This window comes from Podarcis filfolensis (assembly GCF_964270895.1).
Source record: "Podarcis filfolensis genome assembly, chromosome: 6".
In the NCBI taxonomy this organism is placed as follows: domain Eukaryota; kingdom Metazoa; phylum Chordata; class Lepidosauria; order Squamata; family Lacertidae; genus Podarcis; species Podarcis filfolensis.
This window is the reverse complement of record NC_139609.1, coordinates 72,537,975-72,563,024: the sequence shown is the minus strand read 5'-3', so window position 1 is coordinate 72,563,024 and position 25,050 is coordinate 72,537,975. Positions and strand designations below refer to the sequence as shown.

Here is a 25,050-nt window from a genome sequence, read left to right as displayed (position 1 = left end):
TTTCCATGGCAACAGCAAGTTGTAGCCTCTCTTGTGTGGCGAAGGCTGTTCTGCTGGGTCGCAGGTCTTAGCAGGCAAGCGCACCCTGCCATGTGCCTCAGCCGTGTACATCCAGTCAAGCAGAGATCCCTGCTGATTCTGAGGAGTTTGTCTTTTTTGAGGCACATCACATTAATAGTTTCCTTGCATAGCAGGCGGGAGGCAGTGTGAGGCGGTCGGAGTCACGGAAGCGGGAATCGGAGATGAGTGCAAGTGTGAGAGACAAAGGAAAGGATACCTCAGCTGAGTATGTCTACTCCATCATATTTTCCCCTTTCTCCATCTCTCCGTTACATAGGTGGCCCCTGGAACTTTGCCTTCACCGTCAAGTTTTACCCACCAGACCCTGCCCAGCTCACAGAGGACATCACGAGGTGAGTCAAAGCTATATATTCCCCTCTTAAGCTATGGAATGTGTTGAACTGAACACACACACACCCCAAGCCTCAACCACCCACCGCTGCCACTCATTTTGACATCAAGCTGACTTCCGCTGGTGATGACTGAGAAGGGTGATCACTACTGGAGAATGGTCCTATATAACAACAAACAACAAACAACAACAACAACAACAACAACATAAACAAACAAACAAACAAACAAACAAACAAACCCCCACCCATCTGGCTGGGTTTCCTCAGCCACTCTGGGCGGCTCCCAACAGAATATTAAAAGCACAATAAAACACCAAACATTAAAAACTTTCCTAAACAGGGCTGCCTTCAGATGTCTTCTAAAAGTCAGACAGTTGTTTATTTCCTTGACATCTGATGGGAGGGCCTTCTACAGGGTGGGTGCCACTACTGAGAAGGCCCTCTGCCTGGTTCCCTGTAGCTTCACTTCTCGCAGTGAGGGAACCGCCAGAAGGCCCTCAGAGCTGGACCTCAGTGTCCAGGCTGAATGGTGGGGGTAGAGACGCCCCTTCAGGTATACTGGACTGAAGCCGTTTAGGGCTTTAAAGGTCCTAGGACTTGCCTCCAAAATCAAAAGCAACAGAATAGCACAACCGTTCCTCAGCTTCCATCCCCACTGCTTATACTGGCCACTGGAAGGATGCAACCTAATATCTTCTTCCGGAAGGAAGGAATTGATTTTAGGCAGCCTTCCCCAAGCTGATGCCCTCCAGATGTTTTGGACTACTAATAAACTGGATGTTCATCAAGCTGTGCCTGGCTTGGTGGGCCAGATACCCCTTTTGCACCTAGACGTTTTCCAGGTATTAAATGCCTTCAGATTAAAAATTATGACTGCAATCCCAGACAGCAACCAAATTATGAGGTCTGAAAACCCTCTAGTGCAGGGGCAGCTAACTCTCAGCATTCCTTGCTGCTGCCAGTGTTGGCAGGGGGCCGATGGGAGTTGTAGCTCAGTGATACCTGGAGGGCTTCAGGTTAGCCACCCTTGCCCCAATGGCGGGCTGTGTTTGGCTTGGTGACTAACAAATGGCTTGCTGTATTAAGAAGTAAACACGGCCCACCCCTTATTAAATGACTGCAAGGAAGTTCCTGATTTCCTGCTTGCTTTTCTCATGGCTGTCCCAACTGCTTGACTCCCTCCCCACCCTAGATACTACCTGTGCCTGCAGCTCCGAGCAGACATCATCAGTGGGCGCCTCCCATGTTCCTTCGTTACGCATGCATTACTGGGCTCCTATGCTGTACAAGCTGAACTGGGAGATTATGACGTCGAGGAGCACGTGGGCAATTACGTTGGTGAGCTTCGTTTTGCTCCAAACCAAACTAGGGAGCTGGAAGAGCGTATCATGGAGCTGCATAAGACTTACCGGTGAGTATGTTTCTGTCCTTCTGTCCTGAGAACAAGCAAGACCTGGGAAATGGGTTCTCTGGTGGTTGTTTGAGAGCAGATAGCACTGTGCAATCTATTTCTTTCTGCCCCTGTCTTGTAAAAGCCCAGTGAAGGAAATACCAGCATTTTGCCCAGCTGTCAGGAGCTGATGGTTTACACTTCTGCCGTTTCTCCCTTTCCTTTCAAAGGGGCATGACACCTGGAGAGGCAGAAATTCACTTCCTGGAGAATGCCAAGAAGCTTTCTATGTATGGAGTTGACCTGCATCATGCCAAGGTACGGCAGACCTGTAGTGTGTGAAGAAGCCCTCAGAATGGGTTGGGTTGCATGCCCTGAAGAAATTGCCGCATCATCTCTTCACCCCCGGCCAAACTCTGCACCAGCGCACAGGATGCATCAGTTTAGTGGTGCGAATTTTCCTAGGACTCATCTAATAATAAGATGAGGCACTGCCATCATTTTTTTTCCCTATCAGAAAACATCTTGGTGACTCAGACTAATACAAACTGTCAAATGTTTAAGATTGGAGCTGTCTTTAAAAACAAAAACAAAAACAAAAAACCAAAACTTTAAGGTACCATGCGGCCATATCGTGGGACCTTTTCTGTAACAAGTGGAAGGTGGAGATTTTATTCCATGGAAGCTGATTACTCCATAGTTTTTGCAGGTTGTGTGTGTGTGTTTTTTTAAGGAAAAGCACACAACAAGATTCTTGGTATACACACACACACACACACACACACACACGCCTATTCAGTGGTCCACACACACGCCTATTTAGTAGTCATCTACCTGTAGCTTCCTACATGTTTTCTCCTTTCTCCTAACACAGTTAAAATTCTATCCATTTTTTCTGTTCTCCTGTCTCTGTTTCCCGTATTTCTTACCATTTTTTCTGTTCTCCTGTCTCTGTTTCCTGTATTTCTTACCTTCACAACTTTTCTCTTCTTCCATATCCATGCATGATCTGGCTGCTAGGACAGCAAGTTTTGGCCTCTCCAGCTAGAACAGTTTCATGCTTTACAAGCAGCAACCCAATTTGATGCGGAGAAGTTAATCCCTTAAAAGCCAGAGCTAATTGAACGCAGAAAAATCTCACCTGCCTGCTCTCTAGCAAACTTCCTGGTGTGCTCAAAGAGGCGGAGGAGCCTCGAGAAGACGGAGGGCACTGAATTTCGGGCCACATATCTGATCCCTCTGATTACAACAGCTCTCTAAATCATGACCCACAACTCTGGGAGCCTGCTGGTTTCCGGACAGCACTCTGCTGTCCCCTAGCGTCAAAATTGTCTGTGGGTTAGAGCACATGGGAGGATGCTTCCAACACCCCCACCCCCTTTGTAATAAATAGATGTTGCAAGCAAATGCTGTTGGCAGGCTTGTGCTGCTGGCCAGGACTTTTCCCAGGATCAGGAAGCGCATTTGATGAGATCAGTGCAATATGCTCCCCACAAGAATCCCCTAATGGGGAATACACCTTTAAACCTTGGCTGTGGTGCCTCAGTCCCTGCAGTCCTTTTCACCAGTGAAGCATCCCCTGCTGTTGTGTCTTAAATACTTAGGCAGTCAACTTTTGCCTGCTTGGGGAACATTAGCCTGGGGAAAAGAAGTAGCTATGCTATGCTGCAGCCTGTTTTTGCAAGCATAGAGAATGACAGAAGACACGCAATGCCATGCACTCTTAGTGTGCCCGCTTTCCTAAAGCAAAATTCCTGATGGTCTTTCCAAGAAGAACGGCATTCCATGATGCTCCCCCTAGTAACGCCCTTTTCTCAGGCCTAAACCAGGAAGATCTCCTTTGTCTGGAGTTGGAACTGGAGGTGTGGCTCACCAGTAGAGACCGTATTCCTAAAGTTGTGGCTGGTCAGATGATCTCTTTCAAGTTCTGAAATTGTTTCTATATGAGTTAGATGGGGATAAAGGCAGACAAGTGACCCACTTGGAATTTAGGAGGGTGGTGTGTTAACCTGCCCTTGCTCCTTCCCTGCTTTCACATCCTTGACCGGTTTAAAATAATACCTTGGCACTTACCAGCAGGGTTTGAGGATTTGCTTTGAATGCCTGACTTTGCACTGATGGGTTTTCGTATGTGCTAATACCTCTCTTTCTTTCTGTCTCTTGTTTTCTGCTTTGGCTCTTGCGCAGGATTCAGAAGGCATTGACATCATGCTAGGTGTTTGTGCCAACGGCCTTCTCATTTATAGGGACAGGCTGAGAATAAACCGTTTTGCCTGGCCCAAGATCCTCAAGATTTCATACAAGAGGAGTAATTTCTACATCAAAATTCGACCTGGTGAGGTAAGTGTCCCAGGTGTCCCCTGTCCAAAAGAAAGAAAAAAGTTCACTCTTTAGCAGACAGTCAATTCCTGGGGAGAAGCTGAACATTAGAAACACGAGTTTCCTCATCTGGGTAATGAGTGTTCAGCAGGTCCATAGATTTGGCATTGACATAATGGCCAACAATTATTTCTGGTTGCCACTGATTTGTCCCCTCTCTTGAGTCCTCTACCAAAGAAGGGATATATATTTCACTTTGAAACAAACTTTGGAGAAGCAGGAGAATGAGAAGGATGCTCACCATTTCTGTTTTATTTGAAGCCGAGTGCCAGATGGGAAGATTCTGTCTCTCAGTTTCTTTGCTCACATTTGCCTGAACATGTGAACACTGGGCCTGTAGATGAGAAGCAGGGTTGGCCATGCAAAGTGTGCCCCAGAGCCCATTTCCACATGCACTCTATGTCTCCAGTCTTAGCCCATGTTGAAAAGGAAAAGTCTGCTGGGCATTTTTAAACACATGCCCTTGGAATGTTGTTAGAACATCTTGTGCAATCAGGGACCTTTCTTCGTCTCTCATGCCTGGCACAGTGAAAAACTCCGACCACCCATCCTTTGAGTTTTCTGCAGTTCACAGAGAACCCAGAAAAAGGAAAGGGATATTTTTGCTGGTTGTCCATAGCAGGAGCAACCGGGGGGTGGGGTGGGAAGGGCAGTCCCACTCACAACTGAGTTTGTGGATTCTGGAGTAGGAAAGATCTGTTTTAAGAACATGAGAAAAGTCCTGTTGGATCAGACCAAAGGCCCAGCATCCTGTTCTTAGAGTGGCCAAAATACACCAAGAACCACATGTTCAAAAACTGATCGCAACCACCAGCCTCACTGGAGCAGAAGCTGACGGTTGATGTAACTTGTCCCTGGTGGGAAAACAGAGACTGACTGTTCAACTGGAGCAGACCTTGATTTCATCTTTGCTGGCACCTACCTTCCTCCCTCCTTTTCTGTCCATCATTCCCTCAGGGGAGTTGGTAAGGGCTGACTTGATTCTTGGTCATAATGTCTGTTCTTTGTTCCCTGCAATTTCAGTATGAGCAGTTTGAGAGTACTATTGGCTTCAAGCTGCCCAACCACCGCTCGGCCAAGAGACTCTGGAAAGTTTGCATTGAGCACCACACGTTCTTCAGGTGAGACCGGGGTGGGGGGGGGAATCGTGAAGGCTTTGTCCTCTATAAGGAGGTGCTACAGATAAGATTGAAAGGTTTAGGGATCCTTTCTCGCTCAGTCTAGCCTGTTTCACAGGGTTGTTGTGAAAATAAATTCAGATAAAGATATATTGCCACCCACCTGGAAATTTAAATATGTTTTTGAGCAGGAAGCAACCTGTAGAACAGAGTCCCTGCCAGATATGATCTTTACTGTGGAGCGGTAATTTGAGGATTCCCAGATATGAATCTCTGGTCTCTTAAAAAAGAAAACCTCAGCCTTGCAGCTTACAGCATGGTTGGTGTTGCCTTATTACCTGACAAGAGGGAACAGTGATCTTGTTTCCAGCTATAGAATATGAAGCATACTGGTAGCTGCGACAGTTTACAGGGTAGGGCAAGATAGAGGGAGAAATGAGCTTTGTGTGTTCTGTAAGACTTCAACTAGGTTTAGAATTCGCTTGAAGGCAAAAATTGTTTTACTGACTTGGTGTTGCTAGTTCCCAGATTATGGTTCCACCCAGGCCCTCTATGTTTGCGTGCATTTTTATTCTAGCCCAAGCTATGAATCAAGAAGGGAGAGGTCATGAATTTTACCTGTCCAATGAGACGCTGTTCATCTGTATCTTTTCAGTAAAGATTCAAAGAGTCAATTCATATGTTACGTTCTGCTGCTGCTATGAGCTTTTAACAGCTCATAGGAGCACATTGTGCTTCGTTTGTGTGTGAAGGAGGGGTGCATGCAGTATTTCTGGTCATAAATTCCCACTCACGGGAATGGGTTTCATGTGCTGCTTGTGGAAATTGATATATAGCATGGTTTGCATTCCTTTCTCCAGTATTAACGCAGCTCACATAAGTAGATCACTACAATCTGAGCTGTTGAATGTTCACATCATGGGCAGAATTGGGTATCAGGTGCTCAATTCAGCATCTTGATAATCTCAACACCCACTGTTAAAGGGATACTTTCAGAGTTCTGCTCAGTGGGATGATCTGGGAAATGACTAGACTGTGCCAGGCATGGGCCAACCAGGATATTTAGTAGGCAGGAGTGTGTTTCAGGGCCCTGACAGTTACTTATGGTTGGCAAAAGAAAATGTATGCAGATCTGCCTTTACTGTTTGAGACTAACAGAACTGGTTATGACTCTGTAAGCTACTGTTTCTTAGGCAGCTGTCCATACACATCCTTTACTCCATCTCCAATGGATGGGACATTTGCCAGGGGCATTTGAGCTCTATTAAAGGAGCAAAGGCTTTGAGGCAACCTTTCCCTGCTCCTGGTCACACACTTTGCAGGTTTTCTACTTGTCTGCCTCTGAAACATTTCCTATCCTGACAGGCCAATGTTTTATACATCAAGACATAGTCCCAGATCGTTTACCCTGCACATTTCCTGTGACATCCTTTTCCCCTTTAACATTCACTGCAGAGCAGCTGGCAGAACATCCCTAGATGCATTTAGAAGGTTTGTTTGTTCAGATGACAACAAAAAGCAAGTAGGGCTGCCTGTGGGTTTCTTTGTCACATTGTGTGGCTTCCACGTAATGCAAGGAATCCATCAATTGCATACGGTGCTCCTCACAATCTTCCAAAATTGGGCACATCCACAAAGCCAAAACTTCCTCTTCTTTCAAGGTGGGGTGGGAGAGCACATGAGAAAGAGCACTAGAGAGCTTCAGGGGATAAACCGTCCGTGCATCTAGCTGATAACAAAGCAATACAGGGAAGTGACACCGTGTCAGAATTCAGCTTACGCGAGGATTTGGCAAAGATGCAAGTGCAGGGCTTCAGACTGCAGCTGGCAAGAGCCATTAATCCAAGCCACAATCAAGAGGTAGAGTCATAAAGTCAACAAGAATCAATAAGACCATTGGGCAAAACTCGAGAGAGGAGAAATGGGAACTGGGGACATGATAAGGGATCAGGAGTGTGACTGGGGGAAAACCTTGAGCATTAGTGAAGAGCAGTCTAATAACACCTTGACTTGAGACGTCACTGTATGCAGATGGCTTTCTGTTACCAGTCTTATGAAATGGATTCTATTGGAGGGGGAGTTAAGTGAACCCAGATGGGTGTGCCTTCCAGGCCTTGAACATGATAGGTTTGTTTCTCCTCTTCTAGGCAAGGGCTGGGGCAAGTGGACAAAAGTTTGAAGTGGAGAACCATCACACACACAAAATACACACTTAAGTTTTTCTGTGTTTGCAGAGCAGGGGTAGGCGTGTTCTTTTCTTCCTGGCTCAGCCCAACTGCATTGCACGCACTGATGTTGTCTCTGTATCCCCTCCTCTGCTGCACGTGGGCCTGCCATAGTCACAGTCATAGAATCGAGGTGGAAGGGATCCAAGGGTCAACTAGTCCAACCCCCTGCAGTGCAGGATGGTTTTAAAGTTCTTAAAACTACCCCCAAATAAATAAATAAATAATAATCATTGAGGTCTTCCTACCAATCCTTTATTCACACTAATAGAATAACAGATGTTTGGAAGCAGATGTTGTCATAATAACATAGCCTAGTAACTGGATATATTTACCACAGTGTAAATACATCTTTCCCCAAAGAGCTGCGTCAGCAGATGGCTGCACACTAAACCAACACATGTTCCAGCATAAGACCTGTGGCCTTTGCTCCTTGCCTGCTTAGTTGTGACTTTGCTCTCCCTGCCCCTCCTCTGGCACTCCAGCCACTAACATCCCAGGGAAGCCCTCAGGGAATGCATGGAAGAGAGAGTTGGCTCGGAAGCTCTTCTTCGTCAAGGGTTAACTTTCTACAGATTGCACTGATTTAGTTAATCCTAAATGATGGGAACATCTTAGGCATTGGCAGGCAGAATGTTTTAAAAATTTAGTTAAGGTTAGAAAAACCAAGTGCCCCAGAGAGCTGCATGTAGTGCTCTTCAACTGGCTCGTTCACCAAAGCAGAAGAATTGTGACATTCAGGTAGGCTAGAAAGGTGATAATGGATGATTTGATTTATATGCCATAAAACATAACCATTTTATATAAAAAAGCAGTATGGTGTTGGATTGAGTGCTGGGCTTGGATTGAAAGTTCCAAGTAGGATTAGAAGAAGAAGAAGAAGAAGAAGAAGAAGAAGAAGAAGAAGAAGAAGAAGATTATTATTATTATTATTATTATTATTATTATTATTATTAATACTTTGCCCATCCGGTTGGGTTTTCCCAGCCACCTTGGGCAGCTCCCAACAGATTAAAAATTGAATAAAACATCAAACATCAAAAACTTCGCTAAACAGGGCTGCCTTCAGATGTCTTCTAAAAGTCAGATAGTTGTTTATTTCCTTGACATCTGATGGGAGGGCGTTTCACAGGGTGGGCGCCACTACCGAGAAGGCCCTCTGCCTGGTTCCCTGTAACCTCACTTCTCACAGTGAGGAAACCGCCAGAAGACCCTTGGAGGAAGACCTCAGTACCCAGGCTGAACGATGGGGGTGGAGATGCTCCTTCAGTTATACTGGGCCAAGGCCGTTCATGGCTTTAAAGGCACCAACACTTTGAATTGTGCTTGGAAACGTTCTGGGAGCCAACGTAGGTCTTTCAGGACCAGTGTTATAGGGTCTTGGCGGCCACTCCTAGTCTAGCTGCCTCATTCTGGATTAGTTGTAGTTTCCAGGTCCCCTTCAAAGGTAGCCCCACGTAGAGCTACCTGGTTACAAAGCTCTCTGGTTTGCAGAGGTTGGATGCCCATCTATCATGGATGCTTTAACTGAGTTTTCTGTGTTGCATGGAGTTGGATTGGATGTCCCTTGAGGTACCTTCCAGCCCTACAATTCTATGATTGACCTTCAGACCAGTTAACAACACCCCGGCCAACCTACCTCACAGAGTTGTTGTGGGGGGGAAATGGGATATTCCTCAGTGTTGTGAACTCCTTCAAGGAGGGGTGAGATTCAGATGCAATTACTAAATGAGACATCATATTAAAATAAGACCTGGATGTTTGGCCTGCTATAGGCACATTTTGCAGGAATATGTCAGCATTCGTTAAAAAATGTAGTCGCTGTGCTTGCCATATTTTCTTTTTCAATAGGCCTTCTTTATTGGTTTTTTTAATGTTACTTTCCCCATAAACACATCTGTACGCATATCAAGAGTGATCCCATTGCAGGGTGATGGAGATGCCCAACATTGGTGTTTTGTAGTGCCATGAAAAGGTTGCAAATTGGGGTGAAAGGTACAAGAGATGCTTTAGGCGGGGAAGCACATAGTTTCAAATGAGTAGTGGAGATCTAGGAAACTGAGATAGCATAGCTGCCTTGCCTTGAAACATAAGAGCTATTCTACACTTTACACAGAAGGACGTGTCAATCTAATGGGGTAGAATTCTGGACTGTAGCAGTTGCAACTGCAGGAAAGGGGACTCATAAAACTTGCACATCCAAGAGAAACGTTTAATGTTGCATACTCTCGAACATGTTGGTTTATTATAAAATAGGGAGCCTTTGACATGCAGGGACATTAAATAAATGCAACCTTTCCCTGTATTGTGGAGCACAGTCCAGAAATCTATCACTCGACTCTGCTTAATGTGTAGAATAAATCAAAATGTTTAGCAAAGCAGCACAGAACACAGATACATCAAAGTTTCAGATTGTCACAGTCAAGGGACCTTCAGATCAATCTCACTTGCTACATCACCAGGGCAAGTAAAATGTTCTTTCTTCAAAATTAGGGCATCAAAGTCCGATTAAACCATAGTTTGAAGGAGCACATAGCTACATTAATAACTTGCAGAAGGTTGTTCTGGCAAGTAAGAATCACTGTTTATTGATGAATGGTAATCTGTTGGCTAGGGACACGGGTGGTGCTGTGGGTTAAACCACAGAGCCTAGGACTTGCCGATCAGAAGGTTGGCGGTTCAAATCCCTGCAATGGGGTGAGCTCCCGTTGCTCGGTCCCTGCTCCTGCCAACCTAGCTGTTCAAAAGCACATTAAAGTGCAAGTAGATAAATAGGTACCGCTCCAGCGGGAAGGTAAACAGCGTTTCCGTGCGCTGCTCTGGTTTGCCAGAAGCGGCTTAGTCATGCTGGCCACATGACCCGGAAGCTGTACGCCGGCTCCCTCGGCCAATAAAGCGAGATGAGCGCCGCAACCCCAGAGTCAGCCACGACTGGACCTAATGGTCAGGGGTCCCTTTACCTTTACCTTTTAATCTGTTGACTGGATGAGCACCTTGAAAATTTTTGGTGGGGGGATGCATGCATGATGTCTGCACATGAAGCCACAAATTTCATCTAATGGTACTTGTCCTGGAAAGAATGATTAAGTAAACAATTACTTGACATTAGATTTCCATGTTCAGAACCCTGTATGACAGACAGTGCAACTCACAACCTTGAGGCTGATTGTAAGCTACCTCTGGCTAAACATATTTGATCATAATATCATAATGAAACATAATATAATATAAATATATAAATATAAATATATTTCATTTATATTTATTGAATTTGTATACCTCCCTTCATCCAAAGATCTCGGAGCAGTTCACAGCATAAAATCTGCAAACTTTGAGATGTTGCCACTGCTGCCTGCTTTCCCTTTGTCTCAGAGCTGGTACTTTGCATCCTATTGCTGAGCGGGCTACTAATCCATTACAATGTTTTCCCTCCTCCTCCTCCCCTTCTGCAGGTTAGTGTCCCCGGAGCCTCCCCCAAAGGGCTTCCTAGTCATGGGCTCTAAGTTCCGCTACAGTGGGCGAACACAGGCTCAAACGCGACAGGCCAGCGCCCTGATCGATCGTCCTGCCCCTTACTTCGAGCGCTCCTCCAGCAAACGGTACACCATGTCTCGCAGCCTCGATGGAGGTATGCCCCAAATTGGGGAGGGGGAGGGAGATTGGTTCACTGGTGGGCATGGGAAGGCTAATGTTCAAAGGATGGGGGCATCGACTGGGGTGATGGGTGGTTGTGGGCTAGCGGAGCAAGTTTACTATTCCTTGCTGTGTTGGGCTCAAGAGCATTTTTTTCCAACAATGGTTCGTAGGAGTCCCTTGGGTGGGTTGCCAGGCTTCCCAAAATGGGGCAAGGATTTTGGCTCCCATGGAGAAGATTATGCTTATCAGTGGCACCCAGACAAGGAGAAAAGTATTGGTGGCCCTTAGTCTGGGGACCATTGCTTTTAAGGAAAATTTTCTTTCAAATGTGCAAAAAGCTGTTGGTTATAGCAGAAAAAAATACTCATATGTACATACAGACGCACACACATGCACAACAGCATGACTCATAGGGCTGTATCACGTTATGAACTTAAGAAGGTAGGTAAAGGGAGCGGGTGGCTCTGTGGTCTAAACCACGAAGCTCATTTGCTCTGGGGGGATGAATTTCCCTACTTTAGGACTTGTTTAAAATAGGGACTCAGCAATGAAGAAGCAGATGATTCCATTAGCCCTTTCACTTCACCTGAGCTGCCGCCTGCAACTTCTGGACATGAGATATTTGGGGGGGGGGGTTGTGAATGCTGGAGAGGTTTTTCTTCCTGTGTTGTTAGAAATATTATGTTCCCCAAGGCAACTCAGCTTCTCTTCTTGAAGAAACAGAGAAGCAGAGAGCAGAAGTGAAAAACTGCCCTAGAAAGGGAATTCTGTGCCATAGAGGATGAGGAAGTACAACAATGGAGTGGTCTTGTTCACCACGTTTCTGCCATGTTGCATTGTCCCCCTGCACTATTGTAAACCTAGAAGCTACTAAAAAAGTGGGTGACAGGAGCTCCATTTATGATTTTGGGAGGTTGGTAGCAAGATTCTCAGCAAGATTTGAACAGCTCTTGGATGTTTTAAGATCAGAATGCAAAAAGCAGCACTTTTCGACTGCGCTTACTGCACTTGCTTTATATATATTTTATAGTAACTATAGCAAAGTGATCAACATTGGTTAAGCAGTTGCCCCATTAATTTTAAGCAAAGGGGTTAGCAATGCATTATTACTTCATGGGGCTAATATATAATAAGTCACTATGTAGAAACAGTGAGCTGACCAGAGATAGACGCATTCCTGAGGAATAGATCCACAATATGGGAGAGCAGGTGATATGCCTCCTCTTCTGCCTTCCTTATATAGCACCCTCTGTTTTTAATTGCTCTGTTAGTTTTTAAAAAGAAAGAAAAAAGTCAGCAAACGAAAAACCAAAGGATATACAAATTGCAAAGAGTAAATAAATTTCTTACAACACAACTTCTATTATGACTTCCAGTTACACCATCGAGGGTCCCAGGTTTCTTTTATGTAAAACACTTTTCGTTATCATTCCAATCTTTTCCCATATCTCTGTTTTTATAAGATTTTCTATGTTTCTGCAGGGGTCATTCTAAACCTGTCAGAGAATTCACATTTTTACAATGCTGTTTAAGATATTTTATGTAAATACCCCACTCTCTAATAAACATTTGGTCTGTAGTATCTCTGATTCTTCCTGTCATCTTTGATAATTCTGTAAATTCTAATAATTTTGTCTGCCAATCCACTTTGGTCGGGATGGAATCTCCTTTCCAATTTCTGGCTACTAAAATTCTTGCTGCCACAGTTGCATATAGGAAGAGCTTCCTCATATTTTTGGGAATGTCCATACCTGTTATACCCAGTAGAAAGACTTCGGGGTTTTTTTTTCAAAAGAGATTTTAAACATCTTTTTTAGCTCATTATATATTATGCCCCCAAATTCCCTTATTTTCCTACAATTCCACCACATGTGTATCATCGTACCCTCTGCCTCTCTACATCTCCAACAAATGCTTGACCTGGTTCTGTACATTTTTGCCAACTTTGATGGAGTTAGATACCAACAGTAAAGCATTTTCATGAAGTTCTCTTTCAGGGTGTAACATGCTGTAAACTTTAGGTGGATAATTCCTCTATAGATGTAGCATAAAGTAAGCCACTTATTATACAGTGTGCTAAGCAAGAGATGATCAGCCCCAATGCAGATGAGTGGTGATGTTTTTGGGTTGTCAAGGACTTGACCCAAGGAATCTCAGGAAAACAAAGATCAAAATAAGACTTGAATCCCAGAGCTGATTTTATAGCAGTGTTGGATCACGAGCCTGTGGGGTGTCCCCCACCAAGGGAAAGGGGAGCTCTGCACCTTTTTTAAATATTGAGATTACATTGTTTCTAGTATTAAAAAGCAGGTACAGTAGTCTGTGCAGAACAAATCTGCTCTTGCTTTTGGCTGGACTCAATGGGACAAAATAGGGCTCCTCCGTTCCTCTCTCTTTTCTGCACAGAATTCTCTCGCCCAGCTTCAGTCAGCGAGAATCACGATGGAGGAACAGAGTCAGACAGGAGAGACGAAGACAGCAGGTATGGAGGAAGAACGCGGTCCGAGACCGAGGATGAAGAGGTGACCACCCCAACAAAAATCAAGGAGCTAAAGGTACAAAATCTACACCCAGGCTTTGGGAGATCTGCCCCTGAAGGGAGGTTTCTGCCCTATCTGCCCCCTGGCCCCTACTCTTTGAATTAAGGGATGAATTAAGTGAGGAGCAAACTCCCTTCATCTCAATTCAGAATCGGGCTTTTCAAATCAAGCTGTTCCCCACCCCATGAATGGATGGAGCTTATAGGTCCTTTTCTATCTCTAGTGAGCCCTCCCAGCTCCATACGCCTTTCACAAGGGTAGCTTTGCTTGGCACAGATAGTGGAAGCAAGGAAGGCTGGCTAATGGCAACAGCCGACATATTTTTAACCTTGAATTCTCAGGGATTTGGGGCTCAGCTCATAATATATGAAATGGGATTTAATTCATTATTTAACAAATAATAATCCGCCCTTGTGATTTCCTCTGACCTTCTCCATTTCCCAAATTTTCATCAGTAGATTTTTATGGCACACACCATTCCTGGTTTCCTCATTTGCAGAGAAAAAGGCTACACCATAGAGAGCCCTTTCCAATGCTGACAACTCCATGCTGAAACCACATGGCATTACAGATGATATTTTTCTTGGCTCCTGAGTTATAACCTCAGTATAATGTGTGTTCTGTGAGTTCCCTTGACTGACTCTGCTAGTTCCTTCCCTCCCCCTTCTTTTTGCTGCCAGCCGGAACAAGAAACCACCCCAAGGCACAAGCAGGAGGTATTCTCTTTCTGGAATGTCTTAACGCCTCATCAGTGCATCCTAGTGCTCATCCTCTTTTAAACATGCCAACCACACTGATTGTGCCCCTGTTTACTGGGATACAAGATGTATTCAGACTGGAAGCATCTTTTATTCCACAAGTAGCCCTCCTTGCAAGCAGTAGCCAGGTCACTTCAGCTACTTGCTTCCGAGGAAATCATCCATATTTTAATACCCAACTGACACTTTCCTGTGTTTTCTTAGTATCCCATTGTCTCTCTTTCCATTTTCTGGCCCTGATGTCCTCAGGTAGGAAACAGGTATTTCAGAGGCAGAAATAGTTATGACAAGAATGTACACCACTCAGTGGCAGGTCAGAAGATCTGCATCATTGAAGTTTGTGCAGGTTAGGATAGAACTGAAATTGGAGCTTTCACCCTGGTCACCTTGCTAAGCTGCCAGTCAGTAGAAAGCAATGTAACCAAGTTGCCCTCAGTTTTTTTCTTTGGATGATGAACTTGAGTGACATTTGATAGGTGAATTAAAAATAAACAGCCAGGCTGTTAAAGTATCTTGCACAGGCTGTGAAGAAGAAGGTTAAGGCTCTTTCTTTCCACACAGCTTATTATTTGCAGATTTCTCCTACTATGCAGAGTTGTTCCTCAACCTTTTCCCCCTTCAGAGAAGAACTATAGGGTTTCCATTCAAATTAGCCTGAATCCCATGATGATGGTTTTGGTTGATTTATTTTTAGCAGGCTTGAATCAGGCTCTAGAATCAAAACTGGAAAGCAAACCACAGTCAGAATGAAATGCTGTCACTGCATACTAATGTTGTCATGCTACAGTTTTAGTTTCCCAAGACAGCCAAGGTGTATCAGCTACTGATTTCCTGCCTGGCTGTCCATCCATCCACATAGACACACAAATTCTCCAAGCACCTGATCTTCAGTGCCGGCTATTGTTCCCTTTGTGTTGTTTTACCATCCATTACTTCTGCATGCTCCATATTGCAACCCTTTTATGGTCCTTATTTACAACCTCACCGGTACATGAATGGGGCAAGGGGCAAACTGATTCAGAGATGCTCACACTTCCAGTTCTTAGTTTCTCAGCCTCTGGGGCAGTCATTCCCCAAATATGTTCTTTAGCATGGCAGAAGAGGACTGCTAGTCTGGCACAGGATACCAATTAAAGGGTCCTTTTAATTGCCCACTCACAAAGGAGATTGCATGTCTAGCTATTATTGCCTTGCCTTTTAAAAACACAAGATGAGCCCTGCTGGATCAGGTCTAAGGACCTTCTGGTCCACTATCCTGTTCTCACAGTGGCCAGAAAGATGCCTATAGAAAGCCCCAAAGTGCTCAGTCTCCACTGCAGGCAAAATACTTCTGCTGAATTTCAGCATTGGAGATGGTTTAATCATTCAATCTCTCCTAGTTCATAGACAGCAGAATTACTCATCCTCAAAAGTTGCATCTCTTCAGCTGCAACTCTTTGCACACTTAATCTGGGAGCAAGTGCCACTGAAATCATTAGGGCTTCCTTCTGAGTAGAAATGCATAGGATTTCACTGAATATAAATCACTGTTCTTGGCGTGCTTCTTTGTAGTTGGGAGTGACACCCAGAACAGTGACTCAAACAGAAGCACAAGAAGTGCACTCCCAGTTATTTTTAGTCTTAAGACAGAACAGAAAACTTTCAGTGTGACTCCAATTTTATTTCTGAAGAAAAATGTCCTTTGATTGTAAAAAGTTTGGGAAATGCTGCTCTGCTTTGAAGGGACTTAGAGCTGATGACTGGTTTTTGTGGCATCTCTGTGGAATCTGGAAATACAGGGAGGGGAGACTTTCATCAGAGAAGAATATCACAGGTAGGGAACAGGACCTAAATTCTTATTTGAGTTGGGCACACATATTTATGGTCTTCCTCTCTTTGAAACAGTTTGCACAATCCAACAGGGTGGAACTTCACTTAACCACAGTAAAAACTTTATAAAAAGGGGATGACTTAGTCGTATAATTCTGGCCCTGAACCCACTTGATTTTATACCAAACCTAGAGCCCTGTTTTCATCTTTTTTTACTATTTGAAATAGCCTATATCTGGCTCCTGGTTCAGATTTTAAATCTTCAGCTTTTTCAGTTGTAGACTTGATGTTCCTGAGGATATCGAGTGGAAATTACCATACAAGATTGGAAACACTGGACAGAAACAGATCTGTCTCTTGGCTCCTTAAGCTGTTGACCCTAGAATGACTAACATTCCAATAAAATAAAATCTAGGCCTGTGGGAGTCAAGAAAGAGAATTCTGCTATAGATTACCATAAAGTTTACACAAAAAGGGTTGGAAAATGGAATCTCTTTGACCAGGGTGACTTTTCTTCAAGGAAAACAGGACCATGCTTGATTAAGTTCAGTGGCAGGGCCAGTCTTTTAGCCCTAACTGTCATCCTAAGCTGTGGTTTCATGAAAATTAAAAGTCTCCATTGCAGTGGAGATTTCACTTTACAGAGGATACAGCCTCTGAGGTTCTAAACTCAGTGAAGCTTCCACCTCGGAAAAGATCACTCGTCCCACTCATGTTCCTTCCTCTAATCCTCACCTCAGTAGTTACCTTCCCCTCTCCCTCCAAAAGTTTTTAGACAAACCGGAAGATGTTTTGCTAAAGCACCAGGCCAGCATCAATGAGTTGAAGAGGACCCTGAAGGAACCTAACAGCAAACTCGTGCACAGGGACCGGGATAGGAGGCTGCCTTCCTCGCCTGCCTCTTCCTCGCCCAAACATGAGGATGAGACACCAAGGGGAACCCCAGAGAAGGCCAACGAGGTTTGTTTTGCTCTAATTTTATGAAGGTTTTGTCTGTTGCATATCAGTGCTATGCAGCTGTTCTGTGTGGCTTCGTACTTGATACTTTATCTGCTCACAGCATAACAGAATCAGTCTGATCAGGGGCTATGTGGCATCTACTGCATTTGAATTCTCTCCAGCCTTTATGGTTGGGACATGGATCACCCACCACTATGTGGTTTGAGTGTTAGTGTGGTGTACATTCTGCTTCTTGGTACTTTAAAACAGTGGTTTCTGGGCAAAGGTACAAGCAAATGGAGGCTGAAAGCGGTAGGACCAAATTGATGGAGGCAGCCAGATTTGTCATTATACATCTGTCCTATTTGCACATAAGGTGGGATGGAGGTCTTGCTTCTACATCAAAACAGGGGCATAGATGAGGAGAACTGAGTCCTTCCCCACTTACTTCTCCACACTCCATTGCTCAGAACAATTTTGCTCACAACTCAGCTCCAATAAAAGGAATGTAAAGCAGCCTAGGAACAAAGGTGTCTGAAGCAAAGGCATATGAGGAGGAGGAAGGCTGAACTCTTCTTACCACATGCCACTTTTGATAGTAAAATTGGACACCCCATCTGTTCTGTCTGTGAATGTAGTAGACATGGAATAAACAACCATGAGTGCACCCATCACATCTAGTTAGGCTCATAGTTTGCCGAATATTCCTAGATCAAAGGTTGTGCATTGAGCAAGATCTGTCTGGAACTGAGCTGAAACCTTTATGATGGAAGCAAGGTGGATCTCTTTGTCTTCAGGCGTTATAGGAGATAGAAGTAGCGTTCATTAGGTCGTTGTTATTGTCATTGACACGGAAATGATGGAAGCTGAAGGATAGGGTGTTTTTATGCTAGAAAAGTTGTCAGGTAAAAGTGGAAGATGAAAGTGAAAGCTCTAGGAATGGAGTGTATTCTCCATACTTTATTTACTGTCTCTCTGTCTCTCATTATCTCTTCTTCTACTGCTTATTTCTCTCTTTCTCACTCTTTCTCTTTCTCTCTCTCTCTTTCTTTCTCTGCCTCTTTCTCTGCCTTGGGGTCTTGGGTTTCCCCTGCTGAAATAGATGTCAGAAGAGGATTCTCCAGAGGATCTGTCATCTGAGCATGGAGCTGCCTTAATCATGGAGTCTTTTACACAGAAAAGCCTTGTTTCTTCTCCTGAGGTTATCACCACCCTTCCTTTTTCTCTCTTTCTGTATCTGCTTCTCTTTTTTGTTTCCATTTGCAGTAAGAAAGGTTTAGGCTGCAATCTTTTATACATGCTTACCTACTGTATTCGGTGGGATATGCTTCTGAATAGGCATGTATAAGATCACACTGTTAATTACAGTTGATCAGCCATATTTAGCAATGGTCAGTAAATTGGGGATTCATTTGAAATGTTATAAAGTTATTCCATCCAACCTAGTAATTCTTGGTGTGTTAAGGGCAGATATGTGGTTGATTTTGAATATTGTCCTGACAGTGGTATATGTAGACTGTTCAACTGACTATTGGGGTAAAGTTTGTTGAAAGCGTGTCTGAACTAGCTGGTACTTGAATAGGATAACTCTATGAAAATCAGCTGCAGTGGAAAGTAATATTGATATTGTATTCAGTTTGCAGTTAATGGAGGTGCATGCATATACAGCTTGTAACTTGAGCAATGGTTGTGGCATTTCACAACCAACAATAAACAACCCAATAGTTGTTCGCACAGGCACCATAGTTGTCAAACCAATTCACTCTGAAAGCTAGTTCCTATCTTAGGATGGATAGCATGCACAGTTCGTGCCAGTTCTGAATGTGGTTTCTGGCATAGCTCTCAAGATTACGAAAGTTAGTTTGGGCCTTAACTGTATCAGTATGGCCCAGGACCAAGTTACAGAGAAGTGCCTTCTAGTGGACAGTGGGAGAGAAGATAGTTAGAGAAACTGTATTATGGAGAGACAATCAAACTTGAGTGTGGGTGCTTAGTTGTCCTCAGGGCATGGCAATGAAGGCAGATGCCATGCAGCATAATAGTTGGTTTCCAAGAGGGGGGAAACCTCTTCAGCCCAAGGGGCTGCATTTTCTTTTTGGCAACCTTCCTGAGTGGTGAGGCGAGAAACAAAGGCAGGCAGAGCAATGAATGCGAGTTTTCCCTTTGTACAGCAGAGTACAGTAGATTGTATGAATGAAGTGTCTGAAGCACTGTGCATATAATGTATGTCATCAGATTCACTACAAGATCTCTAATTGGTTAGGGTCACCCACGTGACCACTCCAGGAAGGATTGCCTTCACTCTGAATCCATTTTTGTTTCTCCCTTTTGACATAAGCACATAGGCAAATTTAATAGTTCACAAGGTGTTGGTGTAATCTCTGATTTGCTAGGATCACTCTAGGAAAGAAAAGGAAGCTCTAACCAAGTTGCAATGTCCCTAAAAAGTATAGAGGAAACAATGCCAGCTTCAAAAAAAGATGCACATTTAAGACTTTTTTTAGGACATGCTTCTGATTGCTTTGAAAATACTACTTCGATGTTGAAATGAGCGAACATTTGTCACAGCACTAGTTATTAGGAGACTCAGCAATGATAGAAATGGAAATGATGTTTTGCGGATTCTTACATTTGAGTTTTCTTGAAGATATATTTAATGGGACAAGGCAAATAGAGTTACATTTTGTTTTTATTCCCATCAGTGCAGTTAACACAAATTTTTCTATAGTAAGGTTTGAGCCTGCAGCTGTAAATGATTGGTACTTCATTCTGTGCATACATTCAGACCTGCACGACTGTTTGCTCCATAGTTGCCTTCCAGTATTGAAGAGTACTGTGGTGTAATTAGCCTCTCAGACTGACTCATGGCACTGTACCACAATGTAGCGCATGGCACTGGAGCAAATCACAGCTTCCTCCACCAGATCTGAAGCCTTTGTGAGGCTGCAGGAAAAATCTCTCTGTTGCAATGCATTCTTTCAATCTTTGGGGAAATCACCAGTAACATCTCCAACCACAATACATGTTCTGTCTTCCTGCTTTCTTCTACAGTGATGACTGAACCCTCAATGGGTGATGGGCTTGGATAACACACATGACATAAAAAGCAAATCACTACATATTAATACACAGCATCATACACAGTGTTTAAGTAGTTTGGTACTGCTGTGCTACGTGATGCACTAAATACTAGGTTTTCTTTTCCCTGCCTCCTACACTTTGCTGTTGTTGTTGTTTAGTCGTTTAGTCGTGTCCGACTCTTCGTGACCCCATGGACCAGAGCACGCCAGGCACTCCTATCTTCCACTGCCTCCCGCAGTTTGGTCAGACTCATGTACCCACTTTGCTGTACTGCCTTTTAAAGCAGTTTGCGTAACAGTTTCTGCCTTTTACTTTCTTAGCAGTGCCTTCCTAGTTCTAGCCCTCTGATCTGCCTTTTTAAAAATGGAATTGGTCTTGGGTTCATATAACTGGGGCACTGGACCAAAATTGTTGCCTCTACTCAAGTTTGTCCAGAGCAGTGTAACACCATGTGAGAGAACAAAAGTGTCTCAACCATTTCACTTGCTTTCTCAGTGCGGAGAACCTGTGGATGCTGCTGGAGCCTAGAAAAACAGGGTGCAACAAGATCTTCAGTCTGTAGTCTTGCTCTTGACTATAGGCTAAAGGGATTCCTCCCATTCCCATCATGAAAGATGTTTATCATTCTTGCACACAGACATACTGAGATATGAAAGATCTGGATAAATTTCACTGTGGAAATTTAGGCACCAAAGAGAAAGTCTCATTACAGTAACTTGACTTGCCAGCTTACAAAGTGATTTAGTTAGATGTGAATATAACTATGCACTATGCATGAGTTTGTTGCTTAGGTATGCAGATAATTAACATGTCAGTAATTTAAATCAATGTTTGAATATTGTTTTAAAGCTTACATTAGAATTCTGATTTGATCACAAGACCTTGAATTTCCAAATCATCAATCCAACAGTCAGAATCTCACATAGCTGACTATGTAGCTCATGATTTGTATAAACTTTTGGCACCAGACTTTTGCAAATGGGAAGGGAGAAATACTGTCTGTTAAAAGCCAGCTCTCAGCACCAGTCTTAGAACTGTGCTTCTGAGATTTCAGCATGCATTCAGTTAATAACAAACACCTCCTTAAAGGCATCTACCACCAGGTTGTTTCTTTAGTAGTAATACAGTTTAGTGATTACAAGGATGTTGGCAAGACTCTTGCTGCATGTTAATAATGAGGTGTTCAGGAAATTAATGTTTAATGCTAACTCTTCTTGCTCCAATTGCAATGCAGGGTTCAGAGCATTGGGTATTTATAGAAAGAGAAACTTCTGGGCTGGAAGAGCTAGCACTAAAACAAATAGTTGAGACCCAGAAAGAAGAGGCGCATGCGGGTCCTTCAGAGAAGCATCCAGATTTGGATTTAACAAAAGTGACCACTGCAGTGAGGGAACTCAAAGCAGCAGCAGCAAAGCAAGAAGAGAAAGCAAGCGAAGAAGGCAGAGCACATATTCGGAAAAAAGCCAAAATGATAGCCAGCCCAGAAGATTTTGAATCGTTATGGGATGATGATGTGTACGAGAGAGATAGCAGGAAACACTCTTCTGAGACAGATGGACAGTCTGCTGAGGAGAGAGACGAGCAGAAAGATAAAATGGAGACAGTCATGGTAGCCTCCACTCATCCTGAGGAGGCAGAACAGAAAGGCCAAAGAGAGGCAGTGGTGGTAGCTTCCACTAAACTTGAGGAGAAAGGGGAACAGAAAGACAAAATGGAAGCAGCAGTGGTGGCTTCTACCACTCTTGAGCAGCCAGCTCACCACCCCGAAGGACCAACAGAAAAGAGTACCATACCTGAAGGTTTCCAAGTTGAAGAAGAACAAATACATGCCTCAGAATCTCCAAACAAACAAAGCAGAACTATAATACAAGAACACAGGACTACTTTGACTCTGTCAGACAAAGAAGTGTTCAAAACTACCTCAGATTCTGAAACTGTTAGAACTAAGGTGAAGATGGTATCTTCTGCTGCAGAAAGGATAATCTATTTGGGGTCTGAAGAAACTGATGAAAAAGATGGTGATAAGATCAATACAATACCTGCCAGAGAAAAGCCCAGCTCATCTGAAGGCAGGCAGGAAAACCAAACAGAGTCATTAGATGAAAAAGAGAAGAGCCCCAGTTTTGCATCAGCTTCCGGTGCAACAGAGATCAAGGAAGATGATGAGTTCCAATCCAGGTCGTCCACTTACGGGGGAGGGCAATCGGAGCTCAGTAAACCAATTATAAAATCAGATTTGCCTGAAAAAGTTACAGAGGATGGTAAAAAGATACATCTTGCAGAGTCATGTGCTTATGAGAAAGAAGAGCATTCATCAACTCCAGAGAAAAAAACTTCAGTAGAACCAACTGATTATGGAACAAAAGTTTACAGCGAATCCAATGCACATCATTCTACAGAAGAATTCAGCCAAAGAGTTTTCCATTTATCGATGCCACAGATTTTACAGGGAGCAGATGAAACTCACAATATTCTCCAAGAAGGTGGAGAAGACTCTGACAAGAAGGAAGTTGATACTGCCATGGAAAAAGTAGGTTTGACATTCAGAACTTCAGAAACTCAAAGAGAAATTAATAAATTAGAAGAAACTGAAACTTCTCAAATATTCCTTCAAATGGAAGCCATAGAGATTACGAAATCCACCCTGGGTTTCTCACTACAGCAGCTTTCCTGTACTACAGAAATTTCAGATGAAGAGCAGAGTAAACCACAGGATGCAAAACCAGGAGAATTGCCCCAGGATGAAACCCTTGATTCAAGCCAGCCTCCCCATGACAAATTCTCTGAAGTTCAAAGTAAATGCACCACATCAGAAATCTCTTCCAAGGACAAACACCCTGAATTGGAAGAGTTGGCTAAAGAGGATAACCATGAATTGGAAGTTGTAGATAAACAGAGACTCCAAGAACTGGAAGATGCAGCCAATGCCAACCATACTGAAGTGGAGCAGATGATGAAAGATAAGCCTACTCTGTCTGAAGAGTCAACTAAAGATGAACCATCAACTTTGGATAATCTCTCAGAGTTGAAAGAGACAACTCAGGGTGCTCCCTCTGAGGCTGAAGAGTTAGACAGAGATGTATTGGATAAGTTGGCTAAAGATAAAGAATTGGATAGGCACGTAAAAGCAGAAGGGGTGAGTAAGGATAAAATCGAAGACTTGAAAGGCTCAGCTTTGGATGGACACTATGAAATGGAAGAGGTAGCCAAAGATCATCTCAAAGAAACAGAGGGTGCAACTCTAGACTTAGAAGAGCTGACTGGGGATAAATTCTCCAACTTGAAACAGCCATCCAGGGGTGACATTTTATCCCAGGTTGGCCCTCCTGATACTAAACCTCCAGAATCAAGAGAGATATTCCAGGATAAATCTTCTTTGGAAGATGGAACTGAGGCCACCCATACTCTCTCTCCTAAGATTGAACCAGCAAAAAGGAGCAAAGAATGTCCGCATCCTTATCATGCCGTAGCACAGGAAAGGGAAGAACTGCACACTGTTATCAAGGAAGGGAAACCAGGTCTAGAGCCACTGAATCACATGGCATTTAGCACAGATACAACTACTCCACTTCAAAAACATCAGGATATAGCAGCACCTGTAGAGAACCACGGGGGTTTATTTGAGTATAGAAATGAGATGGACCAAGAAGTCTCCGTAGCTTCTAAAATCTGGATGTTTGAACAAGGTGAAGTATATAGCCCACTTTTTGGTGAGCAACACGCAACTCCAAAGGGGTTGTACGAGAGTTGCACTGGCAATGAGACACCAAAGGATCTATCAAGGATGCAGATAGAGCTACAAACAGGTATATTTTTAGAGAACAGCTGTGCAGATGTTGAGTTGGCCTCGGGCACTTTGGATGGCAAAGCCCTGGATGTGAACTACCTAGCTGTTGTACAAGGAACAAGTGAGGGAGAACCATCCCAGTCTTCATCTTGGAAGGAAGATATTTCTGTCGGATCAGAGCAAGAACCAGAAGGGGATGTTGAGCTGGCTTCTCCCGATTCTGGCTGTGAAATCACTTTGGCAGAAGCTGTGGTAACCTCTCAAATGAACTGTCCCATTGGAAAGTTCATAAAGCATGTTGTGTGACTTTTCTTTATGCACCATGTGCCATGGCTTCAAACATGGCCGTTGACTGAGAGCCGCTGCTTGCATCCCCTGTCCTTTGTGTGTGTGTGTGACCTGGCTCAGTTGCTGAATGCAAACTTGCTGGCCCAGGCAGTTCATCAGCTTTTGGATTGTTCTCTCTGTGTGTGTATGTGCGTGAGAGAGAGAACTCCTGGAGGTTTGGCTAACTTGGAGAGTGCCAGCTGCTAACTCAAATCCAAGCAAAATGAGTTTTGTGAATGGAATCGTGCAGTGGCAGGGGGGGAAAGGATGACACGCTGAGAGCTTTGTATCTCTCCCATACCTCCATGCACACACCTAGCAGCAACATTCTCACGCTTCCAGCTTCTTCCTTCTTGCATCTCTTAATTTTGATATCCCTTCTTTTGCTTGGCTTGTGAGCCCCTCCTCTCCTCCCCTCCTGCCTTTGGCAAGCTAGTGGCTGGCTGACAAAAATAGCTTCCCACTGCTCCAACCAAGGCACTAGCTGAGTTCCTTTCTGCTCTTTTAAGACTAACCCCTTTTCTCTAATCTAGAGCAAATTTCAAGAACCAGCTTGGGAAGAAAAGGATTTGTCAGGCCCATCAGTAAAAGCCTCCCCGAAAGAAGAGAGTTTAATGGCTGCTCCTCCAGTGGCCCCTCAGGTCTCAA

General features: G+C 43.9%; 1 protein-coding gene and 1 long non-coding RNA gene across 17 annotated transcripts in view; one reads left to right on the top strand and one right to left on the bottom strand.

The window, feature by feature from the left end:
- EPB41L1 (erythrocyte membrane protein band 4.1 like 1) overlaps positions 1 to 25,050 on the top strand; it is a 170,711-nt gene that overhangs the window by 134,280 nt on the left and 11,381 nt on the right. For 4 of the 16 annotated variants that reach the window (XM_083618290.1, XM_083618293.1, XM_083618294.1 and 1 more), the window contains 8 exons: positions 338 to 413; positions 1,606 to 1,824; positions 2,034 to 2,121; positions 3,991 to 4,143; positions 5,206 to 5,303; positions 10,978 to 11,153; positions 13,568 to 13,716; positions 17,037 to 17,228. In XM_083618290.1, coding sequence (XP_083474416.1) covers positions 338 to 413; positions 1,606 to 1,824; positions 2,034 to 2,121; positions 3,991 to 4,143; positions 5,206 to 5,303; positions 10,978 to 11,153; positions 13,568 to 13,716; positions 17,037 to 17,228 — 1,151 coding nt within the window. Of the gene's footprint in view, positions 1 to 337; positions 414 to 1,605; positions 1,825 to 2,033; positions 2,122 to 3,990; positions 4,144 to 5,205; positions 5,304 to 10,977; positions 11,154 to 13,567; positions 13,717 to 14,381; positions 14,418 to 17,036; positions 17,229 to 18,309; positions 18,409 to 21,522; positions 24,328 to 24,935; positions 25,044 to 25,050 lie in introns of all 16 variants that reach the window. The other 12 variants (XM_083618287.1, XM_083618295.1, XM_083618296.1 and 9 more) reach the window with 7 other exon arrangements.
- Positions 10,486 to 25,050, bottom strand: part of LOC310764873 — a 47,336-nt gene continuing 32,771 nt past the window's right edge. Inside the window, exon 3 of the long non-coding RNA XR_014549304.1 lies at positions 10,486 to 10,589. This is a non-coding gene — a long non-coding RNA (uncharacterized lncRNA). The remainder of the gene's footprint in view (positions 10,590 to 25,050) is intronic.